At 42.4% G+C, this 23,251-nt stretch overlaps 1 protein-coding gene across 2 annotated transcripts in view; it reads left to right on the top strand.

Annotated features, from left to right (window-relative positions):
- Positions 1-23,251, top strand: part of LOC126094630 (myrosinase 1-like) — a 192,588-nt gene that overhangs the window by 81,245 nt on the left and 88,092 nt on the right. For both annotated transcript variants that reach the window (XM_049909114.1, XM_049909113.1), the window contains exons 7-8: positions 2,188-2,282; positions 4,543-4,690. In XM_049909114.1, coding sequence (XP_049765071.1) covers positions 2,188-2,282; positions 4,543-4,690 — 243 coding nt within the window. The remainder of the gene's footprint in view (positions 1-2,187; positions 2,283-4,542; positions 4,691-23,251) is intronic.

Below are 23,251 nucleotides of genomic sequence, written 5' to 3'. Positions count from 1 at the left end.
ATGCAAAAGAGGGGATAGCAGCTATCATCGTTCGTGTGACGCTGTTTTATGCTCCTCGGTATGCGACGGACACTCAGTGCCCACAACTCCATTAGTGGGCAAAACGGATTGTATCGTGTGACAATGTCTACAGCACGCTAATGTTTCCCTCGGTTGAGGGAATTTAGGTAAGCCCAGCGACAGATATGTCTACTTTTGTAGGTGACAGGTGAGCGAAAATGCCCCCTTGGCTTCAGAGTGGTAACCTGCTGCACAGTGGTCACTGATTCAATGCCCCCTGCCAGCAGGGTGTCCAGTATTTATACAATACAAGGTAGATGCCATGGGTCTCGTGTAGTCCCCTTGCCGCAATTCTACCAAAGTGTCCTTTATTTTGGTAAAAAAAATTCATCACCGACCGAGTAGGCACGCCAGTACACCGAGGCAACTGTGATAGCCAGATGCGCTACCTGATTGCTGGCTCTGAGCACTGTGGGACTTAACATCTATGGTCATCAGTCCCCTAGAACTTAAACCTAACTAACCTAAGGACATCACACAACACCCAGTCATCACGAGGCAGAGAAAATCCCTGACCCCGCCGGGAATCGAACCCGGACGCGGGAAGCGAGAACGCTACCGCACGACCACGAGCTCCGGACGGCTGGTTGCTGTAAGCATCGTGATTATGCTACGAGTGCTTACACTGGTCGTATGTGCAACTACATTCCTCTCCTGTTTTAAGTATATAGTCCTCTGAAACCCATTCTGTGATCGAACCTCTATTTTATTTTCAACATCGAAATTCAGGATATCATCATGACAGATTAACAGGTAAAAGAATATAATAAAATATCTAAGAATTAGAACAGTGTTTATGAAACATAAACGTGTATGGACGCTTAACTTCATATTTTAGGAGCTCCTGCAAGCGGGACTCACTCGCATACAGGGTGAATATTATTTAAACCGACAAAATGTGGGTGGATCCACTGGGCACCAAAACAAAAACTTTTATCTCATAGGGACCGATGACCTCATCAGTTTGGTTCCATAGAAGCTTACCACAATTTTCCAATTTTATCTCACGTCAGAGTTACTTGTGAGCATTTTTTAGTCCGTTAAAGGCCATAATAGCTCTCAGCAATCATGCTATTGCGGATGACATGGGGACGAATCAGGCACATGTAATAAACTCATTCTTGAGCAACCGTTAATCCATTTCACTTACAGCGTGTGTACAATATGTAGAGGAGTATCTACTCATAGCGCAGTTTCCGCAGTGGTAGCTGGAACAATGTCAAATGCTTTCCGTCCGCTGTGCTGTTTGCAGACGAAGCAGTATTCAGGAGTGATGGGTTCTTCAACATCCACAATTCTCAGGTTTCCAGTGAGGTTAATCCCCATGCCACATTTACTCGCGCTCATCAATACTGTTGTACATGAATGTAAAATTGGAAACTTGTGATAAGGTCTTATGTGACCAAACTGCTGAGGTCATCGGTCCCTAGGCCTCCACACTACTTAATCTAACTTAAACTATCTTACGCTATGGACAACACACACCCATGCCCGAGGGGAGGACTCGAACCTCCGACAGGGGGGGGGGGGGGGGGGGGTACATGAATGTGTGGGCAGATGTGTTGGTGACTGCCTAGACCATTATATGACAGGTACTATTACAGTTCCTCGGCAGAGCATTGCCAGAGTTTCTGGATGACGCTACAAGAGAGCGCACGTGTTTCCAATATGTTCCAATATGACGAGGCGCCGGCACATTCAGTCCTCCTGTGGGTCTAGTCTTAAACCGACAATTTCCAGAAAAGTGGATTGACAGTGGTGGTACCATGAATTAATCTATTCCCTGATTTGACATCTCTGGACGAGAGATGTCCAACGTTGTTCACAAAACCCCTGGCGAATCAGAAGAGGATCTGGTTGCCCAGGTAGTAGCAACAGCTGTAATAATTAAGTATACAACATGACCCTATACTTACAAATCAATGGAGGCCTTTTGCAGTCACTACTGTAAATGAAGTAATTATGTTGTGTTAACGTTGTTGTGTCTTGGTAGAAAAAGTGTTTTCATTGTCCCATGCAACCTCCTGGATTTGTCGATTTAAATAATTTTCACCCGGTAGAGTCATGGGTTGGGTAAGTGTCGTCACTGCAAGAACGGTCATAAAACACTAGTGATTTTCATTGCAGGGCAAGTCGGCTTAGCACTCAACTGCGAATGGCAACAGGCCAAGACCAATTCTACAGAAGACGTGGAGGCAGCCGAGCGAACGTTGCAGTTTAAAGTGAGTACTATTTACTGAGCACCCAATTTTCATCTTAGAGCAAAAATTTTTCCTGGCGGCGGAATCTAGCCGATGCTTTTCTGCTTACACAATATTGCGGTCGCTGTCAGTTTACTGTCGGAGAGTCAAAACTGTTATACCTTATCTTGAGAACAGAAATTTCTTGAAGTATTATACAGGATGATTAACAAAAGAATTTAGAAGCTGTACCAATTTATTCAAGGTTAATGGATAGTCAGTCTGAAGTTCTAACGCAAGGTGCATCGGGGCGTAGAGCCATAGTTTGTAGTAACCGTACAACTCTGGTGTTCGTGGAGTGAGCACTGAACACTGCAGGATATACAAGGCGATCCGTAACGATTAATACAGGAGGTAGAGAACATCAAAACAAATATAATTCGATATGGAACATTTGGTTTCTGAAGTCAAGTTGTAATGTTAGGGAACATTTTGTCAAAAGTGCTGACGCAAGCTATTTTGTCGGTTTCACTGACTGGGAATGTATGCTGACATTCAGACTGCTCTTTGTAAGAATCGTTGGCTCTGAGGCCTGCTTGGAAACACACATATTAATTCGTAAGTAACACCACCTTGTAACAACAATGGTGATGTGGTGATTGGACCATACATTCTTCCATTCCGCCTCAGGAGATACTGCATCATCATGGAGCATATGCTGCCAGAATTTCTGGAGGATGCACCTCTGAATGTTCCGCCACTACAATGGGGCACCAGCCCATTTCACCATTGATTAGAAGAATCATCTGACAGCCACGTTTGGGACTCGGTGGATCGGCCGAACTGGTTCAGTAGCCTGGCCTCCCAGGTCACCTGACCTCCTGTGTCTGGATTTCTTCCCCTGGGGGAATATGGAGCAGTTGGTGCCTGAAACTGTTGCGGAAAAAGAAGAAGACATCGCCGTTAGAATTCGCTTCACTGCTGGCACCACTGCGGAGGTGAAGAAATCTTCGAACGGACAGGACAGTCAATAGTTCGACGATATACTGCGTGCATACAGGCCAATGGTCGCGCATTCGAGCAGTTACTGCGAATGCCACTGCTGCAATTAGCATGCTAACCAACCTTCTTGTACATTGTACCTAGCAACAGAAACAGATGTCAGGACCCAAATGTATTATAACTAAATATATTTGTTTTGATGTCCTCTACCTCCTCTATTAATTTGAAGGAATAGTTTCGGAACACCCTGTATAAGTTCTGCCAATTTTCTTGCGGTCCTGAGACGTCAGGGAGATGCGTCTTTTCAGCATGACAATGCTCATACATACACCTATCGTGTAACAGAAAGAACGTTTTGAAAAGTTATTCGACAACGAGCAGTCACCCAGATACAGATCGTTATCAATATCCTGTATTTGTGCTCTTTGCTTTCCAAAGAGAGCTACAAAATTAAGCGGATTACCGTTTTCTGTTTCGTTACAACGCTAGAGGAAAGGACCTACTGGGAAAAATAGTGGCTGGTGACAGGATATGGAGACAAAACATCAATGGTGTGAGGTAATACAACCTAGAAGGAAAAACAACTTCTGTCGGCCAGAAGAAAAGCTACGGTTACTATTTTTGGGACATTAAGATACAGCAGCAGCAACATAAAATTGTTTATTGATTTTTTAGAATACGCAAGGTTAACGAACTCTGAGGTCTACTCTGTAACACTCAGAAAACTGAGAAGCGCCAATAAAAAAAAAAGCGAAGCGACCTCTTCATTGCCAGTGTCATATTTATGCACTTCCACACTCTGCACGACGGACAGAAGGATTTTTTAATCGTTTCATATGTGATATTTTTTAACATCTGCCCTACAGTCCACAGTTGACTCCAAGTGATTTCCACCTCTTTGGGAACTTGAAAAAGAGGCTTGGCACCCAGTTCTTCGACTCCAATAAGAAACTTCAAAATGCTGTCCCTGGCTGGCTGCAATTCACGCGGCAGAATTTTATGTTGAAGGAATTTCACATCAAGTTAGAGACATGATAAATGCTTAACTATGAATGGTGATTATGTACAAAAGTAATGCAAAGGTATGGTTTAAATATTCTTGCAACAAATTTTCCTGAGATATTCCAGTATTTCATTTACAGCCCAACGAAGGTTATTTTGTGGTTAGCCATCATATGTAATTCGCGGAATGTGAGGAATATTTCGCAAAGGGGATGTTGTACAACATTCCATGATTTATATATTACACTCTCTTACGAAGATTTTGAGCATCATTCTTTGGATTTTTTTGTTTTCACAGATTGGTCTGTGGCTGCACGCCATTTACTCAGAGGAAGGAGATTACCCGAGGGTGGTCCGAGAGAGAGTCGACAGGAACAGCAAACTGGAAGGAAGGAAACGGTCGCGTCTGCCGCGTTTCACCCCGGAAGAAATTCGTTACTTCAGACGTACGTCTTATATTATAGCATTTAAGTACCTCTAAAAGCGAACACTTTCGTTGTTTATCACTTTTTTCCGTGTTTATTTTCACTCGGTTTCGAAACCTCTTTCGGCTTCAACTTGAGGCACGTGGGCACAGTTGTCGAAGTGAAATACTCCCGCCAGTTTGCGCTGCTGCTGTATCACAGCATCTGCTAATTTGTAGTCCACTTGCCGGTGAATTTTATTTCGACAACTGCGCCTAGCTGCTAGCAGTTCAGGTCATAAAAAGCTTCGAAATCAATTGCAAATGAAAGAAACACAGCTGAGCTGAAAATTAATATAAAAATAAACTCTTAGCTAAAAAAATAATCTACAGCTGAGATACTCGTTATCTAGCGTCACCAGATTTATCATAGTCTTGAAGAAAACGATGTATTTAATAAGGTGGTTAATTATTATGAAAAACACAGAAGGGAAAGATACAAATAAAATGTCTTTCCTCACCTTCGTAATAAATGTTACTTGAAATTCTCTTCGAAGGCCCGTTGTTGAATCAACTGAACAAAAATACACCTTGAGATTGTTTACATTTCCTTGAGAGAACAAAAAGGATTCAGCAGTTGCCGAAATAAGAGAGCATGATGCGTATTCGACAAGAATTACATGGTTCTTAAGCACTTTTAGTCCAATGCAAAAAATGCGCAGCAGCAAAAGTTACAAACGTGACTCAAAGCACTCGCAATTCAAAATTTGACCTTCAAGTAAAAATTCTAAGTGGGTCTTTCTATTTTGGGAAAGGCTGATCGAGACTGATTTACGTCTCTCTAGGTCAGTCAAATCAAAGGTCGGGGGAAGGTGAAGGCACAACACCGCAAATAGGACTGCTGCAACACAACAAACACTAGGGCCCGGAGGTTGTCTAGTGGGTAGGCGAGGGCAAGTCCAATCACATTTGGCTTAGTAATAGTTGATTCATTTATTTGGTTCGGTGCGCATTTGGAGATCCGGTTCCCACATCTAGGAGGCGTGGAGAGGGCGTCGAATTCACTTTCCTATGCACTGTGATGTAGTCAGCTGCGGCTGCCAAACTCAGTATGGTTCAGAAGTTGTAGAATTTTGGAACACGTATTGTGTTCGAGTATAATGACTTTTCTGGAGACTAGAAATCTACTCTGTAGGAATCAGCATGGGTTTCGAAAAAGACGGTCGTCTGAAACCCAGCTCGCGCTATTCGTCCACGAGACTCAGAGGGCCATAGACACGGGTTCACAGGTAGATGCCGTGTTTCTCGACTTCCGCAAGGCGTTCGATACAGTTCCCCACAGTCGTTTATTGAACAAAGTAAGAGCATATGGACTATCAGACCAATTGTGTGATTGGATTGAGGAGTTCCTAGATAACAGGACGCAGCATGTTATTCTCAACGGAGAGAAGTCTTCCGAAGTAAGAGTAATTTCAGGTGTGCCGCAGGGGAGTGTCATAGGACCGTTGCTATTCACAAAATACATAAATGACCTGGTGGATGACATCGGAAGTTCACTGAGGCTTTTTGCAGATGATGCTGTGGTGTATCGAGAGGTTGTAACAATGGAAAATTGTACTGAAATGCAGGAGGATCTGCAGCGAATTGACGCATGGTGCAGGGAATGGCAATTGAATCTCAATGTAGACAAATTTAATGTGCTGCGAATACATAGTTCCCTTATCATTTAGCTACAAAATAGCAGGTCAGCAACTGGAAGCAGTTAATTCCATAAATTATCTGGGAGTACGCATCAGGAGTGATTTAAAATGGAATGATCAGATAAAGTTGATCGTCGGTAAAGCAGATGCCAGACTGAGATTCATTGGAAGAATCCTAAGGAAATGCAATCCGAAAACAAAGGAAGTAGGTTACAGTACGCTTGTTCGCCCACTGCTTGAATACTGCTCAGCAGTGTGGGATCCGTACCAGATAGGGTTGATAGAAGAGATAGAGAAGATCCAACGGATCATTTAGTAATCGCGAAAGCGTTACGGAGATGATAGATAAACTCCAGTGGAAGACTCTGCAGGAGAGACGCTCAGTAGCTCGGTACGGGCTTTTATTGAAGTTTCGAGAACATACCTTCACCGAAGAGTCAAGCAGTATATTGCTCCCTCCTACGTATATCTCGCGAAGAGACCATGAGGATAAAATCAGAGAGATTAGAGCCCACACAGAGGCATACCGACAATCCTTCTTTCCACGAACAATACGAGACTGGAATAGAAGGGAGAACCGATAGAGGTACTGAAGGTACCCTCCGCCACACACCGTCAGGTGGCTTGCGGAGTATGGATGTAGATGTAGATGTAGAGCGACTTTGAGTGATAGATATTCTCGGCCAGCGGCAGAGCTGCATCAAGTTCTGGCCCTGTGGTCAGCCACTAATGTGCTGCTAACGAGGTGCGGTAGGGGACTGCCCCAGTCATGGCGGCCTTGGAGTTTGACTGGCAGCTCCTGCTCACGGTGAACACCCACTTGATCGGCGGCTGAGAAAGTCTCAGTTCGAACCTTGGCACATTGATGCTGAGGCTGAACACCTCAAGGCAGGCGGTCCCATAGGATGGCGACAGGGATGGCTGTTCCCGTGGAGGCCTGATGAGAGACAATACCTTCTTAGCTTCACAGTGATACCCCACTTCCCCCTCTGTGAGCAATTCGACATCTCTTGCCAGTTGGATGTTCAATATTTATGCATTCCAGGGTCAATCCTCTTTGTAAGCAGGCGCCCCAAGTGGCATGGCCCCCTTGCTGCAACACTACCAAAGTACCCAGGACTTCGGTAACACCATTAATCACCGAGCGAGTAGTCATGCCGGGGTAATGACGCAGGTGTGATGGTGAAATGCAGTGCTAGTTGGTTACTGTAAGCAGCGTCGTTATAGTGACGAGTGCTTGCTCCAGCCTGTAGCACTGCATTCCTCACCTCTCTTAAATTTACAGTCCTTCAAATTCCATTCTGTGACTGAACCGCTACTTTACTTTTAATATTTTCATCGGTCTTGTAGTTTCCTATTTACGTTGGTTGCACTGTTAAACTTGACACTGCAGGACGAGAGAACGCCCTAGCAGCGTTTTCGATGGGAGGTGTTTGATAGCCACCATACAACTAGGCTCCCTCTGATGTTCATCTTTGTCACATGAACCGCTGGCTATGAAGACAACAATTTGTCACCGACAACGAAAATTAGACCAGCGTAGAGGAGTGGCGGAAAGCACAGGCGGCTGCCTTCTATGACGAGGGTATTTTTAAAGTTGGTACAACGCTTCGACAGATGTCTAAGTCGGGGCGGCAGCTATGTAGAGAAATAGCTGGAAGGAGTAGCAAACTGTTACAAATGAAACACTTTAGATTTTCAGTGTGGTTTCCATTTCGTGACCAATCGGACCTTCCTTTACAGATAGCCCAGGTATAAGTTCCTAACATAATGAGTCAGTGTTGATGCTCTCTGCGGGGTTGCCCTACGTATGTAAATAGCTGTTCCGTTGTAATTCGGTTATTCTGATTTGCTATCATTTGGACCATGGATGCAAGACGTCTCGAGTCCAAGATGGAGTTTAGGTAGGTTGGGTTTTCAGTGAGCAGACGCAGTAATGAAAAGTAGTTGTTCAGTATTGTAGCCATGGTCGAAATTTACGTTCGCTATCTTCGCACAACCGCAATGGCTTACCCCGCAACCTCAGAGCAAACAGAAGAGCATGTGCAGCTGCAGGTGGAATGTGTTCATTTTACTGGGCCTTACCTTCCCCCCTTACCACTTCCTTCCTCACCTTACAGGGAACTGCCAGCAACTGCGACAGCGCTTCTGGGGAGCACTTAAATGGACAAACTACCTCCATGTGCACCGCAATGGTATGTGCTGAAACGATTTTGCCTTGACTGTGGACATCATCGCGATCATCTGATAGGGACCTTAATACCACATAACGCATTTCCCTGTATTACCCATAAGAATGTAAACGTTAGTTGACATCATTCAGTGTCTGATAAGGGACTTAGACAGTCCGGTTTTCCCTTCTGTGCGGCTTCTTGCCGCTCGAGGCCCTCAGTTCTTGCCTTCTGTCTCTGGCGCCAGGTACACTATGTGATCGAAAGTATCAGGACGCCTGGCTGAAAATGACTTACAAATTCGTGGCGCCCTCCATCGATAATACTGGAATTCAATACAGTGATGGTCCACCATTAGCCTTGATGACATCTTCCACTCTCGCAGGCATACGTTCAGTCAGGTGCTGGAAGGTTTCTTGGGGAATGGCAGCCCATTCTTCACGGAGTGCTGCACTGAAGAGAGGTATAGATGTCGGTAAGTGAGGCCTGGCACGAAGTCGGCGTTCCAAAACATCCCGAAGGTGTTCTATAGGATTCAGGTCAGAACCCTGTGGAGGCCAGTCTATTACAGGGATGTTATTGTCGTGTAACCACTCCGCCACAGGCCATGCATTATGAACTGCGCTCGACTGTGTTGAAAGATGCAGTCGCCATCCCCGAATTGCTCTTCAACAGTGGGAAGCGAAAAGGTGCTTAAAACATCAATGTAGACCTGTGCTGCGATAGTGCCACGCAAAACAACAAACGGTGCAAGCCCCTCCATGAAAAACACGACCACATCATAACACCACCGCCTCCGAATTTTACTGCTGGCACTACACACGCTGGCAGATCACGTTCACCGGGCATTCGTCATACCCACACCCTACCGTCGGATCGCCGCATTGTGTACCGTGATTCGTCAGTCCATACAATGTTTTTCCACTGTTCAATTGTCCAATGTTTACGCACTTTACACCAAGCGAGGCGTCCTTTGGCATTTACTGGCGTGATGTGTGGCTTATGAGCAGCCGCTTGATCATGAAATCTAAGTTTTCTCACATCCCTCCTAACTATCATAGTACTTGCAGTGGATCCTGATGTAGTTTGGAATTCCTTTGTGATGGTCTATATAGATGTCTGCCTACTACACATTACGACCCTTTTCAACTGTCGGCGGTCTCTGTCAGTCAACAGACGAGGTCGGGCTGTACGCTTTTGTGCTGTACCTGTCACTTCACGTTTCCAGTTAACTACCACATCGGAAACAGTGGACCTTTGGATGTTTAGGAATGTGGGAATCTCGAGTAAAGACATATGACACAAGTGACACCAAATCGCCTGATCACGTTCGAAGTCTGGGACTTCCGCAAAGCGCTTCATTCTTCTCTCTCACGATGTCTAATATCTACTGATGTCGCTGATATGGAGTACCTGGCAGTAGGTGGCAGCACAATGCACCTAATATGAAAAATGTATGTTTTTTGGGGTGCCGGATGCTTTTGATCACATAGTGTACAGCCTCAACTTTTCGCAAAAGTTCAGAAGGCTGACTCATTTCCCCAGGAGGTGGTTTTATAAACTGAAAGCATAATTCATCTTCCACCCACAGACAACCTCGAAGAGCGTCAAACCTGTACTCTGATGCACCTTTGAGTTTAATCTGTTACTAGATATAGTAGCTGAGCATTCCAGTCACTAAAGTAATTGTTCACATAGTAACTTAACACTTTACCTACGGTCTTGTGCACTCACTTTGTTCTCGCATTAGCTTGTAGATACAGTGCTCTTGTCTGTCACTTTCGAATCTGCAGGAGCTAGTATAGCTTCTAACTGTTGCTGTGTTTGTCTCTGATTTTGTTCCATTGTGTCTAACTTTTGAAGCTTTTGTCCCATTTGTTGCATTAACTGTAATAACAATGCACTGGTGTCTGAAACATGTTCCTCAGTGCTTTTCGGCAGTGAATTTGCACCGGCAACATTCACATTTTGACAAGCCGAAAATGTGTCTTGACTTATTTGAGAAAAGGGTGAGGACGCAAAACCTGAATCTACAGTATTTGCAAGATTGTGTCCTATCATTTCGGATTCCTGAGGCAAGCTGTTGCCGACTGATCGATCGATAATGCTTCTCTGTTCACTAATTGTTTCACTGTCTACACCATTGTTTGCAGCCCGCTCCATTTCCCTATGTACAATTACCAAATTACTACTTTGAACATTAGTTAATTCATTACTCGGTGGCGCTAACACACTGCTTTCGTCTTCACTGTCATTTCTCAGTTTACTTTGGAGCCTAGTGTTACGTTTTTCACACGCCATTATTGTCACAATATTTCACACGATAACACAGAAAAGCACAATTTGAAGAGCAAAAATAAGAGAACACATTAACATAGAACTGAAAATAATATCTAGTTAATTGCAAGCGCAGCTGCGAAATACTTGGTGCAAATCTACATGCATGCCACAACTGTTTTACTGTGCAACAATGGAAAACCACAACTACCAAGGAAATTCTCTCTATAATTACGCGCTAGCAATAAACAAAAGCTGCACTAAATACACAAACTACAAGAAAAAATCAGAAGATTCCAGTGAGGTATCCTGGCAGGGTCGCCATATGAAACGTCCCCTTAGAACAATTTATACAAGACTGTGCTTAAACTGACACAATATTTTTAGCGCAACGCAATCTGACTTTCAAAAATCCCTACAAAAGAATGGCCCTGACTAACATTAACCTATACCTTTCACAAATCACTTACCTCACAAAAATCTTGGTTACTCGAACTACTGCAATACAGTGAGCGCCACTATTGCCAGCTAAATAAAAGATTCAAACTACAGAAGGCACTAACTACTGATAGGGATAGTTAGCAAATGAAAGATTTTAATAGAGAACAAACACTGTATTTACCTTAATAATCATAATATATATAGCAGTTCAATTTCAAAACTTCCGCCATCTCTCTCCCCACATCCACCACTGCTGGCGGCTCACCTCCAACTGCGCAACGCTACGCGCTGTTCACATCCAGCTGCCGCTGCCTAACACTACAATGGCAGACAACAATGCAAACTAGCCACAGACTGCACACAGCACAGCCAGTGATTTTCATATAGAGCGCTATGTAACGTTGCCAATAAGAAAACATAAACAGCCTACTTACAAGCTGCTTTGTCAGGTCGAATATAAAATTAGTAAGTCCATCAGTTAGCATGGTTTCCGGCACCCTAATCTTCAAGATTCAATGTTTAACCATTGGTTGCATTATTGCCTCTACTTGTGATTTGGTACGGCAATTGTAGATACATAGAAAGAAGAATGGTTAACAATGCATAAATTGTATTAATCCACTGCTGGTGTTTGCACAAAGCACCCAAGAATATCCATACCAATAGCTCAGAACTGTTGGCTAGCCTCTGGTAATTTCTACAATCATACTGCGGCACTTTTTGTGTACAAGGGAGACTGTTCTCTATATCGTTCCACATGCCACTTGCGTGTCCACCAACTGCGAGATATCATTCCTTAGTTTGAGGAACTCCATGTCCTGGCAAGATACACTCATTGGCCTGTGTCAGTAACTTGTGTTAATTTGCTGGTATGACTATATGTCATCGACTCTTGGTTTTTGTATACAGTACCCCATCCTCAGCATGAAACTATGCTGGTATTGTGGACTGCTGAGAGTCTGAGCCAGCACCCTGCACCTATCGCCATTTGGATACAGTAATAAAAACATGCTCCATCATGCACACTTTGCGACTGAGGCCATCGGTGTTACTGTGAATATTCTCAGAGCAGAGTATTACTTCAAAATCAAATTCACTACGCTTTATTGGCCACTGGGTCAAGCAGTTAGTCAGATTCTTCAGATTCATAAGCCATTTTATTGTGGCGTGATTCGTTACTACTTTGAAGCGTCTGTTATGCGTGTAGCAACGGAAATATGTTAACACAGTACTTATCGAATAAATAGAAATTTCTGTTCGACCTCTGTACTACTTTGATACTATATTCACTACTGTTGCTGCTCTTTGCCTGCACCAAGCTACTGCCTGATTATCTAACTCTGTTTCACTGCACTCTTTACCGTGCCTGATACAGACGTTTTTCAGTACAGTACCCAACTGCCTGCACTGTGTTTTAACTAAACGCAACAGGGCCATAGTAGTCCTTTTAGAACTCATTTGAACACCAATAACATATCATTGTCGCTTTCCTCACATCATGAAGAATATTCACCGGTAGGCAAAACTATCTGATACTGCACTGCCTTACACTTTGTACATTGACAATACAGTTATGAACACAAGTACCCCCTCATTCAAGCCAAGCTTACAAAACAAAGCAAATATAATACTCATAAAATGTAGCAAATTCTGTTTACTCTGTGGTAGTGGGTATTTATCACCTTGATTTTGTACTCAAGTGTACGTGAAATGTGAATAAGACTCCTCAAACCTAAAATTTACTCCATAAAAAATTTGTAAATGAATGTCTTGTATTCCTATTGTGATAGCCAAACAACAAAATGTTAAGGACACTTGTCTGAAAACTACATAGTTTATGAATATATGGTAGAATTCATACAGTGTTAGAGATTAATAACATGAATTTAACTAGAAATTTGTGCAGTTCAATGGTACAAAGCCAACTGCAAGTTTAAATAGATAATGTCTGCACTCCAACATATGAACATATTTCTTACTGTTAAAGTGCTCTGTATTTGACAATCAAACTTCACTGGATTTCTTTTCTTTACTCAGTGGATCCTATTCCTTCTAAATGGTTAAATATGCTACTGAAACTGTCCTCATGAGAATTATAACGTTCATATCGTAGCAAACACTAGCAACCAAAGATGAACTGAGATTCTACCACCTCTAGCTGTAGAGCATCTTTGCCACCGGACGCTGTGTGGGCTATTGCTGACCACCCTGCCATTATGACATTCCTAGTTCAAATTACGAAACTTAAGCTGAAAACTAATACATTCGAACTCCACTCCAGATGACGGTCTAATGAACACTGACCAGCTGGAATAATCCAGAGTATACTTCAGGATTGATTTAGATGATATAGCTTTGTAAACACAAAAGTTACGGTTTAATAATGAGCACTCACATTATTGATGTATTTGGAGAGGTGAAGTGCACGTTTATTGAAAACTTAATTTTCCACAAACAAAATGCTTACTATGCCGTCAAAACGATGAAGCAGTTCCAGCTTGTCTGTAAATGTTTCCCATCAAAACATTGTCCATGCATCATTTCACAGTTCATACACAAGTCTTCCTCTATACTGACAAATGAAACTAGCCTTGACAGTTCTTGTCATTACACGATTCTACTCGTACACACACATCTGCAATAAGAGTCCAAGCAGTTAATAATCTTCTTCAAACTTGCAGTAGCTGCTGACTGCTATTAAAAACCCCTGACCTCTTCTGTTCTTCTCGTTATTCTTCAAAATCTTCTTCATCATCAAACTAACTCTTCTTCTTTCATCTGTCAGTCCTTTTTCTTCCTTTTTGGTCCACCTCCACTGTCTTTGAACAATTTATATGTGTAATGCTTTGACTGCAAGATCACTGGCATGTTCTACCGTGACACGATTAGTGTCTCTGACAAGAATCTTCTTTATACTGACATCTTCTTTCTGTTGCAATACTTCCTCATATACGGTTCTCATGGGGTCACAGTCTTAACATTATTTTAAAATACTTTTCTTTAATACGTTAAAGACGGTACCTGTACTAACAAACATCTGTCATCCTCACTCCCTAGCATCAACTGTCTCTTGCCTAACTCGATTACAAAACACAGAAATCAGTTTTGACTTAAAGGATACATAAGTTAAAAAATTTATATTGCATAAATTTACAAGGAGAGAATCCATTTACAAATAAAGCTTCATTTAACAGAATACATTAATATCGTTTTATGTTTGTATGAACAAAAATTGGTTTGTTAATATGCAAAGGTTTTACATTGGATATGAGGACAATTAACAACACACAGACGTCTGTTAAATTAATGTACAGAGATTCTGTAAGACATAAATCTTCAACACAATGTGATACAGTGAATCAGGCTTAGCATCTCTTTCTCCATGGTACAGGAATTCTTCTCTGCTTTAATCATACAATGTAAATCTTCTCTGCTTTGTTTAGTTGCCTGGAAGCATAGGCTGTTGGAGACTATGCTCTGCTTACTTCTTGATTTAGTATGCATCCCAAGGCATAACTGCTAGCATCACTTGACAACAAGAACTGCTTTTGGTGACCCAAACGCTTCTTTGCTTCAGCAATACTTTACCCACTTCTTCAGCAGCTATGCGAGATCTCACATTGCTTCTGCAAATTTTTGGCACAAATTCCTTGTTTCAGATAAACCTAAGTAGACTGCAACTCTATTTATTCTATTTATGTATTAGGAGTAGGGTTCTGTTTGCAAACTATTCTGGCCAAAAAAGTGGCCGAAATAGAGACCTTCTTTTAAGAAACAATAGCATTTGTAAAATAATAAAGTCTTCCATCTTCAACTGTGGAACTTAGTATTTTTTTTTACACCAGAAGTTAATTATTAGTGGAAATCTGTGCTGCTTTTTTGAAGTTGCTGGATATGCTCTGAGAGAGTTAACTACTCTGCATATTCCTCTAAAAAATTTTCCATTTAACCCCTATCACTTTCCCATAATTGTGATACATTCTTCTGCAGTGTGGCGAAAGTGGTAAACTACTCCAGCTTAGAGTACTCGATAGTGGACCCACCAACTTTCTCCCATCCAGCACCTTTAAGTTTGCTATCACTGTACCTGTTGAGAACTTTACTGCCACTGAACCAAAATTATTGAAGTTCACGAGCACTGGTCGGCTGTCGTCAGCCTGTTGCTAATATGAAGCACTTTTATTTTGAATCAGCGGTCTTCTGATTGGTTTGATGCAGCCCGCTATGAATTCCTCTCTTGTGCCAACCTCTTGCACCCTATTTCCCCCTCAATTACTTGCTGCATGAATTCCAATCTCTGTCTACCTCTACAGTTTTTACCCTCTACCATTCACTGTAGTACCATCGAAGTTGTTCTGCGATGTCTTAACAGATGTTCTACCGTTCTGTCGCTTCTTCTTGTCAGTGTTTTCCATACATTCCTTTCCTCGCCGATGGTCTGGAGGACTTCCCCATTCCATATTTCATCAGTCCACCTAATTTTCAACACTCGCCTGTAGCACATCATCTCAAATGCATCGATTTTTATCTTTTTTGGTTTCCCCAGTCCACGTTTCATTACCATATAATGTTGTGTTCCAAACGTACATTCTCAGAAATTTCTTCCACAAATTAAGGCCTACGTTTCATACTAGCAGACTTTAGTTGGAAAGGAATGCCCTTTCTACCAGTGCTAGTCTACTTTTTATGTCCTCCATGTCACTCCATCTTTGGTTATTTTGCTGTCTAGGAGCAGAATTTCTTAACTTCATCTACTTCGTGATCACCAATCCTGATTTAAGTTTCTTGCTGTTCTCACTTCTGCTGTTTCTCATTATTTTCGTCTTTCTTCGATTTACGCTCAGTCCATAGTCTGTACTTAAGATACAGTTCACTCCATTCAGAAGATCCTGTAAGTCTTCTTCACTTTCACTGAGGATAGCAATGTCATCAGCTAATCTTATCATTTCTATGCATTCATCTTGAATTGTAACGCCGTTCTTGAACACTTCTTTTACTTCTGATATTGCTTCTATGATGCATAGGTTGAACGCTTTACCTTTCCTAAAGTCAAACAGTCATCTTACTTTCCTAAAGTCAAACAGTCATCTTACACACCCTTAAATTTCCTTGCCATTCTTATTTATGTTAATCTTGTCAGTAACTCGGGTGTAGGAGCTGTTAAGCTAACTCTGCGCTAATTCTCGCACATATCGCCTCTTGCAGTCTTCAGAATTGTGAGGATGATGTTTTTCCTATAGTCAGATGGTATATCATAAGACTCGTACAAGAACACACCAACGTGAACAGTCGTTTCGTTGCAATCTCCTCAATGATTTCAGAAATTCTGTGGAATGTTATCTACCCCTTCTGCCTTATTCAAGCTTAAATCTTCCAAAGCACTTTCCAATTCTGATTCTAATACTGGATCCCCTACTTCTTTCATATCCTCGCCTGTTTCTTCTTCTACCACGTCATCAGACAAGTCTTTCCTGTGATACAGGCCTTCCGCTGTCTCCTCCTTATTTAAGAGCGGAATTCCCGTTTCACTCTCTGTGTTACCACCCTTACTTTTAATTTTACCGAAGGTTGTTTCGACTTTTCTATATGCTAACTCAGTCCTTCCGACAATCATATCTTTTTCGATTTCTTCACATTTTTCACGCAGCCATTTCGCCTTAGCTTCCCTGCACTTCCTATTTATTTCATACCTGAGCGACTTGTATTTCTATATTCCTGAATTTCCCAGAACATTTTTGTACTTTCTGGTTTCATTGATCGACTGAAGTATTTCTTCTGTTACCCATGGTTTCTTCGCAGTTAATTTCTTTGTACCTATATTTTTCTTTCCAACTTCTGTGATTGCACTTTTTAGAGATGTCCATTCCTCTTCAACTGTACTGCCTACGGAGCTATTCCTTACTGCTGGATCTATAACCTTAGAGAACTTCAAGCGTATTTCGTCATCCTTAGTACTTCTGTATCCCATTTCCTAGTGTACTGATTCTTCCTGACTAATCTCTTACACTTCAACCTACTCTTCATCACTGCTACATTGTGATCTGAGTGCATATCTGCTCCTGGATACACCTCACAATGCAGTATCTGATTTCGGAATCTCTGTCTGACCATGATGTAATCTAACTGAAATCTTCATGTATCACCCGGTGTTTTCCAAGCACACCTCTTCCTTTTGTGATTCTTGAACAGAGTATTTTCTGTTAATAGCTGAAATTTAATACAGAACTCAATCAGTCTTAGTACTTTCTCATTCCTTGTCCCAAGCCCATATTCTCCTGTAACCTTTTTTTCCACTCCTTTCCCTACAACTGCATTCCAGACCCCCATGACTACTAGATTTTCATCTTTCTTTATGTACTGTATTACCCTTTCAATATGCTCATATACTTTCTCTATCTCTTTATCTTCAGCTAGGGACGTCGGATGTGTACCCGAACTATCTTTCTCGGTGTTTGTGTGCTGTCGATTCTGAATAAGAACAACCCTGTCATTGAACTGTTCACACTCTTTGCCCACATTGCTATTCATAACGAATCCTACTCCGGCTATACTGTTTTCTGCTGCTATTGATATTACCCTATACTCATCTGACCAGAAATCCCTGTCTTCTTTCCAGTTTACATAAGTGACCCGTATTTTATCTAGATTGAGCCTTTTCATTTCCATTTTCAGGTTTTCTAGCTTCCCTACCATATTCAAGCTTTTGGCATTCCATGCCCCAACTAGTAGAGCGTTATCCTTTCGTTGATTATTCAATCTTTTTCTCATGTTCACCTTCTTTTGGCAGTCCCCTCCCGGAAATTCGAATGGGGGACTATTCCGGAATCTTTTGCCAGTGGAGAGATCATCATGACCCCTTTCAATTAGAGCCCACATGTCCTATGAATACACGTTATGTGTCTTTAATGCAGTGGTTTCCATTGCCTTCTGCAACCTCATGCCGTTGACCATTGCTGATTCTTCCGCCTTTAGGGGCAGTTTCCCACCCTAAGGACAAGAGAGTGCCCTCCTTGACAAGGACGTTGGCAGAATGAGGGAACTTCTTATGCCGGAAGTCCTCAGCCGCCAATGCTGATTATTAATCAAAATTTAAGCGGTGGCGGGTTTCGAACCCGGGACCGAGGAGTTTTGATTACTAATAAAAAAAGGGCTAACCCTAGACCACAGGTGCACCTTCAGCAAATCCTAATCCTACGTGGACGAATGAAACCTATCACCTACTAGACAACTCAGTCGACAATGAGGTTGGTCAACATTTCTTATTTGAAGTACATTCTGACTTGCCACGGGTACCTGCGAGCCCATATCCAGTAAAACTTACATACTCTTCCTCCTACAGAGGCGCACATACAATAGTTCTCCACTGGTTACACATTTTACTTACATTTACTGGTAAGGCCACACAGTGGTCGCAACGCTCTTGCTTCTGTTTAGCGATGTAGTGCGAATCCCACCCAGCGTCCATCTACCCTGCGCATGCGGAAACCTATGTGTATACTTCCTTTGGAGTTTCCAGCCCATTTACACTTCCCACGCTATGATTCATCGATTTCCTGCAGCTGCGCAAAATGTGAGAAACAATCAACACTTACTAACCATTCATATTAGCATGTTACGATACGTAGGTGATGTATTTATACCATACAGTAGTTCAGATAATGACTGTGCGTAGTTTGTACATCGTCTGAACTCACTGCAGGATGAAACTGAATTTTCAGTGGAACATAGTGTGGATAATTTCTTACCGTACTTGGACCTAGGTGTAATTATGGAAGGCGCTGCTTTCTCTTTTGATGTTTTTCGGAAGCCTATTGCTACCAGCACGATGATCCATCAATCCTCTAATCATCCCATGAAGTATCAAACGGCATGGTGACACCGTTAATATAGCATACCGCTTATAAAGGAAGACTTTCAACAAGAATACGGCACTGTTCAGAATACAGTGGCCTCGAATTGTGCCGACAGCGATCTTGTGGGGAAATCACTAAGGAAATTCTCAGTAAGAAAAGGCTCTCTCGCTCTGTCCATTCGTCGATCACTATTGGTTCGAGCAAAACGTTGCTTCCATCTGATCAAAATAGTATCAGAAAAATTTATCAGAGATTTTTATTTGGGTAATGTGTCGGAATATGTTGGCAGAAAGAAAAAAAGAAAAACATCCCCAGCATTATTTATTATAAGGAATGTTGACAGTAGATACAGGGATAATGAAAAGGCCGAATACATTAACTATAACAGCTCTGGGTCTCACAAAATTGCCCGAAATGGCAGCCCTCAGAAATCTATAGGTCAGGTAAGCCGCAATTTTAATATACGGTTTACAGAGCTAGTAAACTTCGTATGTTTTGGAATAAATACATATCATGAAGACATTAAAGCGAGCCCCAGTTCAGCTTTGAAAATCATATTAAAAGAGACACTACGATATCTTATCGAATTCTGATTATCTGCCGGCCGGAGTGGCGGTGCGGTTCTAGGCGCTACAGTCTGGAGCCGAGCGATCGCTACGGTCGCAGGTTCGAATCCTGCCTCGGGCATGGATGCGTGTGATGTCCTTAGGTTAGTTAGGCTTAATTAGTTCTTAGTTCTAGGCGACTGATGACCTCAGAAGTTAAGTCGCATAGTGCTCAGAGCCATTTGAACCATTCCGATTCTCTGAATTGCCGGCGGTAGTTACTCAGATGATTTTCACGTTAATTTAGCAGCTGTATGATATTCAAATACCACTCCTTTGGTAATTTTGTAATATTGAGGTACTGATATAAAGCAGATTATATTTTATTTTTCATTTTATATCTACAACAAACTACCGAGTTTTGAAATTTATGTAATTTCATTTCCAGCTTTCAGTTGTTTTCCTATTTATGATTTCCTCCTTGCAGCTGTTCGTGTGTTCACTTTGTTTCCTTCTTTGGCACCGTGACCTTCCGCTTCCCAGTGTATTGCTATCCTCCACGGGCTGATTACACCTCATCGGCGTGTTAATAAGACGGCGGAAGTGCGCTCATCACGCGAGATTTTAAGTTTTACTTATAATGGTTTCATACATTTGGTGTCATATATCCCACATGGTGTCATCCGGTAAGCTATTTTTCAGATTTTTTTCCTTTCATGACGTTTCGCTTCCATACTGTAGTATTATTTTTTGGATGATATTTCCCGTGTACTTATAGTACTTTCCCTAGACATTAGTTAATTTTTAGGCATTTTGTCACCGTTCACAGTAGCGTCCCATTCACCATTTGTTTCCCCCGCGGTTTTTCCTAGGAATGGCTCATTCAGCAGTCAAGACTTGTGCATTTTGACAAGTATCTTTGGGGAGCACTCAGTTATACTATGAAAACTCACAGTGTGGTTTGACTCTTAACGTGAATAACTTCCCGACAGCTGGGACTCGGTGTCCGTCTACATTACGGAAACATAACCATTGTGAATACTTGTCATTGTTTTTTGTTAAATACAAGGCTATGGTTTTGTATTCTAGTATTTAAAAAATCTTACACGGTGATTTGTATTCTTGACAGATGAACCTGAAGATGCGTCCATATTGACGTTAAACCGATAGTTGTGAATAAAGCTAAGCGGCTTTTGGAAACACCTCATCATTCCTGACTTTTTAATTGTTAAAATTTTTATAATAATTTGAATGGTTATTGAGTACTGAGTGTTGTTACTGTTATTTACAATGTCTCTGTGCTGTGACTGCTCCCCGTAGAAAATGTTCTGCATGCGAAAAATATGTCCAAACTGTCCACACTTGCAGCATGTGACTTCAGTGTTAAGGACCATCCTACTTCCTCTAGGGTTCCGTCAGTTCCTCTCAGAGTCTTTGCAGTTACCAAGCCCCATTTAATGACTTCAGAAACTCTGATCGTACCTTACGGAGAACTTCAGCTGGCAAACAGCGCAGGAATGCGTCCAGTATCCTTTCTTCTGCCTCTAGGGGAATTCATTTGTTGGCATTGTCATAACTGTAAGTTCATACAGGGGTTGGGCAAAAATATGCATGCTTCAGTATTAATGTAGATGTTAGCCAAATCTACAGAGTGTTCTGTTGTATATGATGACCAACGGCACATGTGCAAAGTCTTCAATATGTCATAAGTGTCAGTCGTGATCAGAACTGCGTTCTGTGCAAGTTATGAGAGCATTATGTCAGAGACAAATTAACTGGGACGTTGCCAAATTGTTGGTGTTCGTATGATGGATGTTTCCGTAATCAAGGTAGCAGATATGCATGATGTTCAAAGAGACACCATATCGAAAATTTTTGCCAAATGAAGCGAAGGCGGAAACACATCATCCGTTAAAGCCTCAACACGAACAAAAGTGTGTGTTGAATGGTTTTGACGGACGGTCACTGAAGAGGATTGTGACGAAAAATATTGGACGACAGCTGAAAAAGTCGCTACAGTACTCGAAGTCGTACTCGCGAAACCCTGTTGGGAAACTGAAGTCTTCTACATGAAAGACTGCTCGAAAGAGACGCGCCAAGCACACAAAAAAGCAGTGCGAATGCTCACGGGCTCTTCTAACTCACGGGACACAGTAACAGAAATTTTTAAATAATCTCAACTGCCAAGAACGCTCACAAATTGCCCTAATACCTAACGCCAATACCATCCACAAACTATGCACATGTCGTTTCCCTGGACCAAGTGTGTTTGTGACACCCAATCTTGGCAGGTGAAATAAACGCATAAATACGTAAATTAATATTTCTCAAACTGGTAACAATTCATTCACAGGCACAAATGTCCTGATACATGGCATGCAATTGTCGTGAATGCAACGGGAAGTAACCTTAAAAACGGGTACAACTGAAAATAAACTCGAAAACTCACTTCGAAGCAATTTGTTTACTTGTTGATTTATTTGATTTCCATTATGTTCGCAATTCAAAAAATGTTCAAATGTGTGTGAAACCTTATGGGACTTAACTGCTAAGGTCATCAGTCCCTAAGCTTACACACTACTTAACCTAAATTATCCTAAGGACAAACAAACACACACCCATGCCCGAGGGAGGACTCGAACCTCCGCCTGGACCAGCCGCACAGTCCATGACTGCAGCGCCTCAGACGGCTCAGCTAATCCCACTCGGCGGTTTGCAATTATGCGGGGTGGACTGTCTCAGATATTGTGACTCTCTGGAGCTCCTATGTTTCCAAGCAGATCCCAGAGATCCCAGCAGATCACGCTACAGGGTGACAGGACAGTACACAAGGTGAGTTGGACCAAGGTCGCCGAGGCATTACAGACCCACGTGAAGACAAATATGTGGCCTTCTCTGCGTTGCGGCGTCGTATGGATACCGTCAGAACACTGCGAGATGATGTCAGAAGAGCCACTGGAGTCGCTGTGGGCGATCATACTGTAATGAACAGGTTACGGGAAAGGACCTTATGACCCAGACGACCTATTTGAGCACCCCGCTTGACACTACAACATATTGCAGCTCACCTTCAGCTCTGCCGTTTCTGCGTGAAATGGCATCTTTGTCACTGGCGAAACGTATTATTCACAGATGAGTCCAGATATCCCCTGACGCAAGATGATGACGTTTCCGTGTACGGAAACTCGTGGTGAGAGGTACCCACCAAATTTTTCCAGGAAATCGACAAATTTCCAATGTTTTGTGATGTGGTGCGTAGGTTTCCTTGTTGAGAACAACAAGGATCTTGTCGTCTTCCATGGTCGCCTTACCGGCAGGAGGTACATCGGACAAGTCCTGTTGGACCATGTGGTGGTTAGTGGATACGGTGAAGGCCCTGAATTTCTTCTAAGGGCCCAAGTGTGAGGGCGTCAGCGGGGATGTGTTGCGAAGCCTGCACACTGAAGTAATGCAGTGGTCGGCGGTGAGTTCCGACCTAAACCACATCGTGCACATGTGAGACATGCTTCAGAGACGTTTTCGAGGTCGTTCTGTTTCCACCACAGACTCTCATAGAACTCCCATGAGCCCTCGTTGAAGACTGAGAACGGATACGACACGGTGACCTCCGCAGACTT

Source organism: Schistocerca cancellata, chromosome 8, assembly GCF_023864275.1.
Source record: "Schistocerca cancellata isolate TAMUIC-IGC-003103 chromosome 8, iqSchCanc2.1, whole genome shotgun sequence".
Lineage (NCBI taxonomy): Eukaryota > Metazoa > Arthropoda > Insecta > Orthoptera > Acrididae > Schistocerca > Schistocerca cancellata.
Note: the sequence above shows the minus strand (reverse complement) of the source record. Positions and strands in the feature narration are given on the sequence as shown.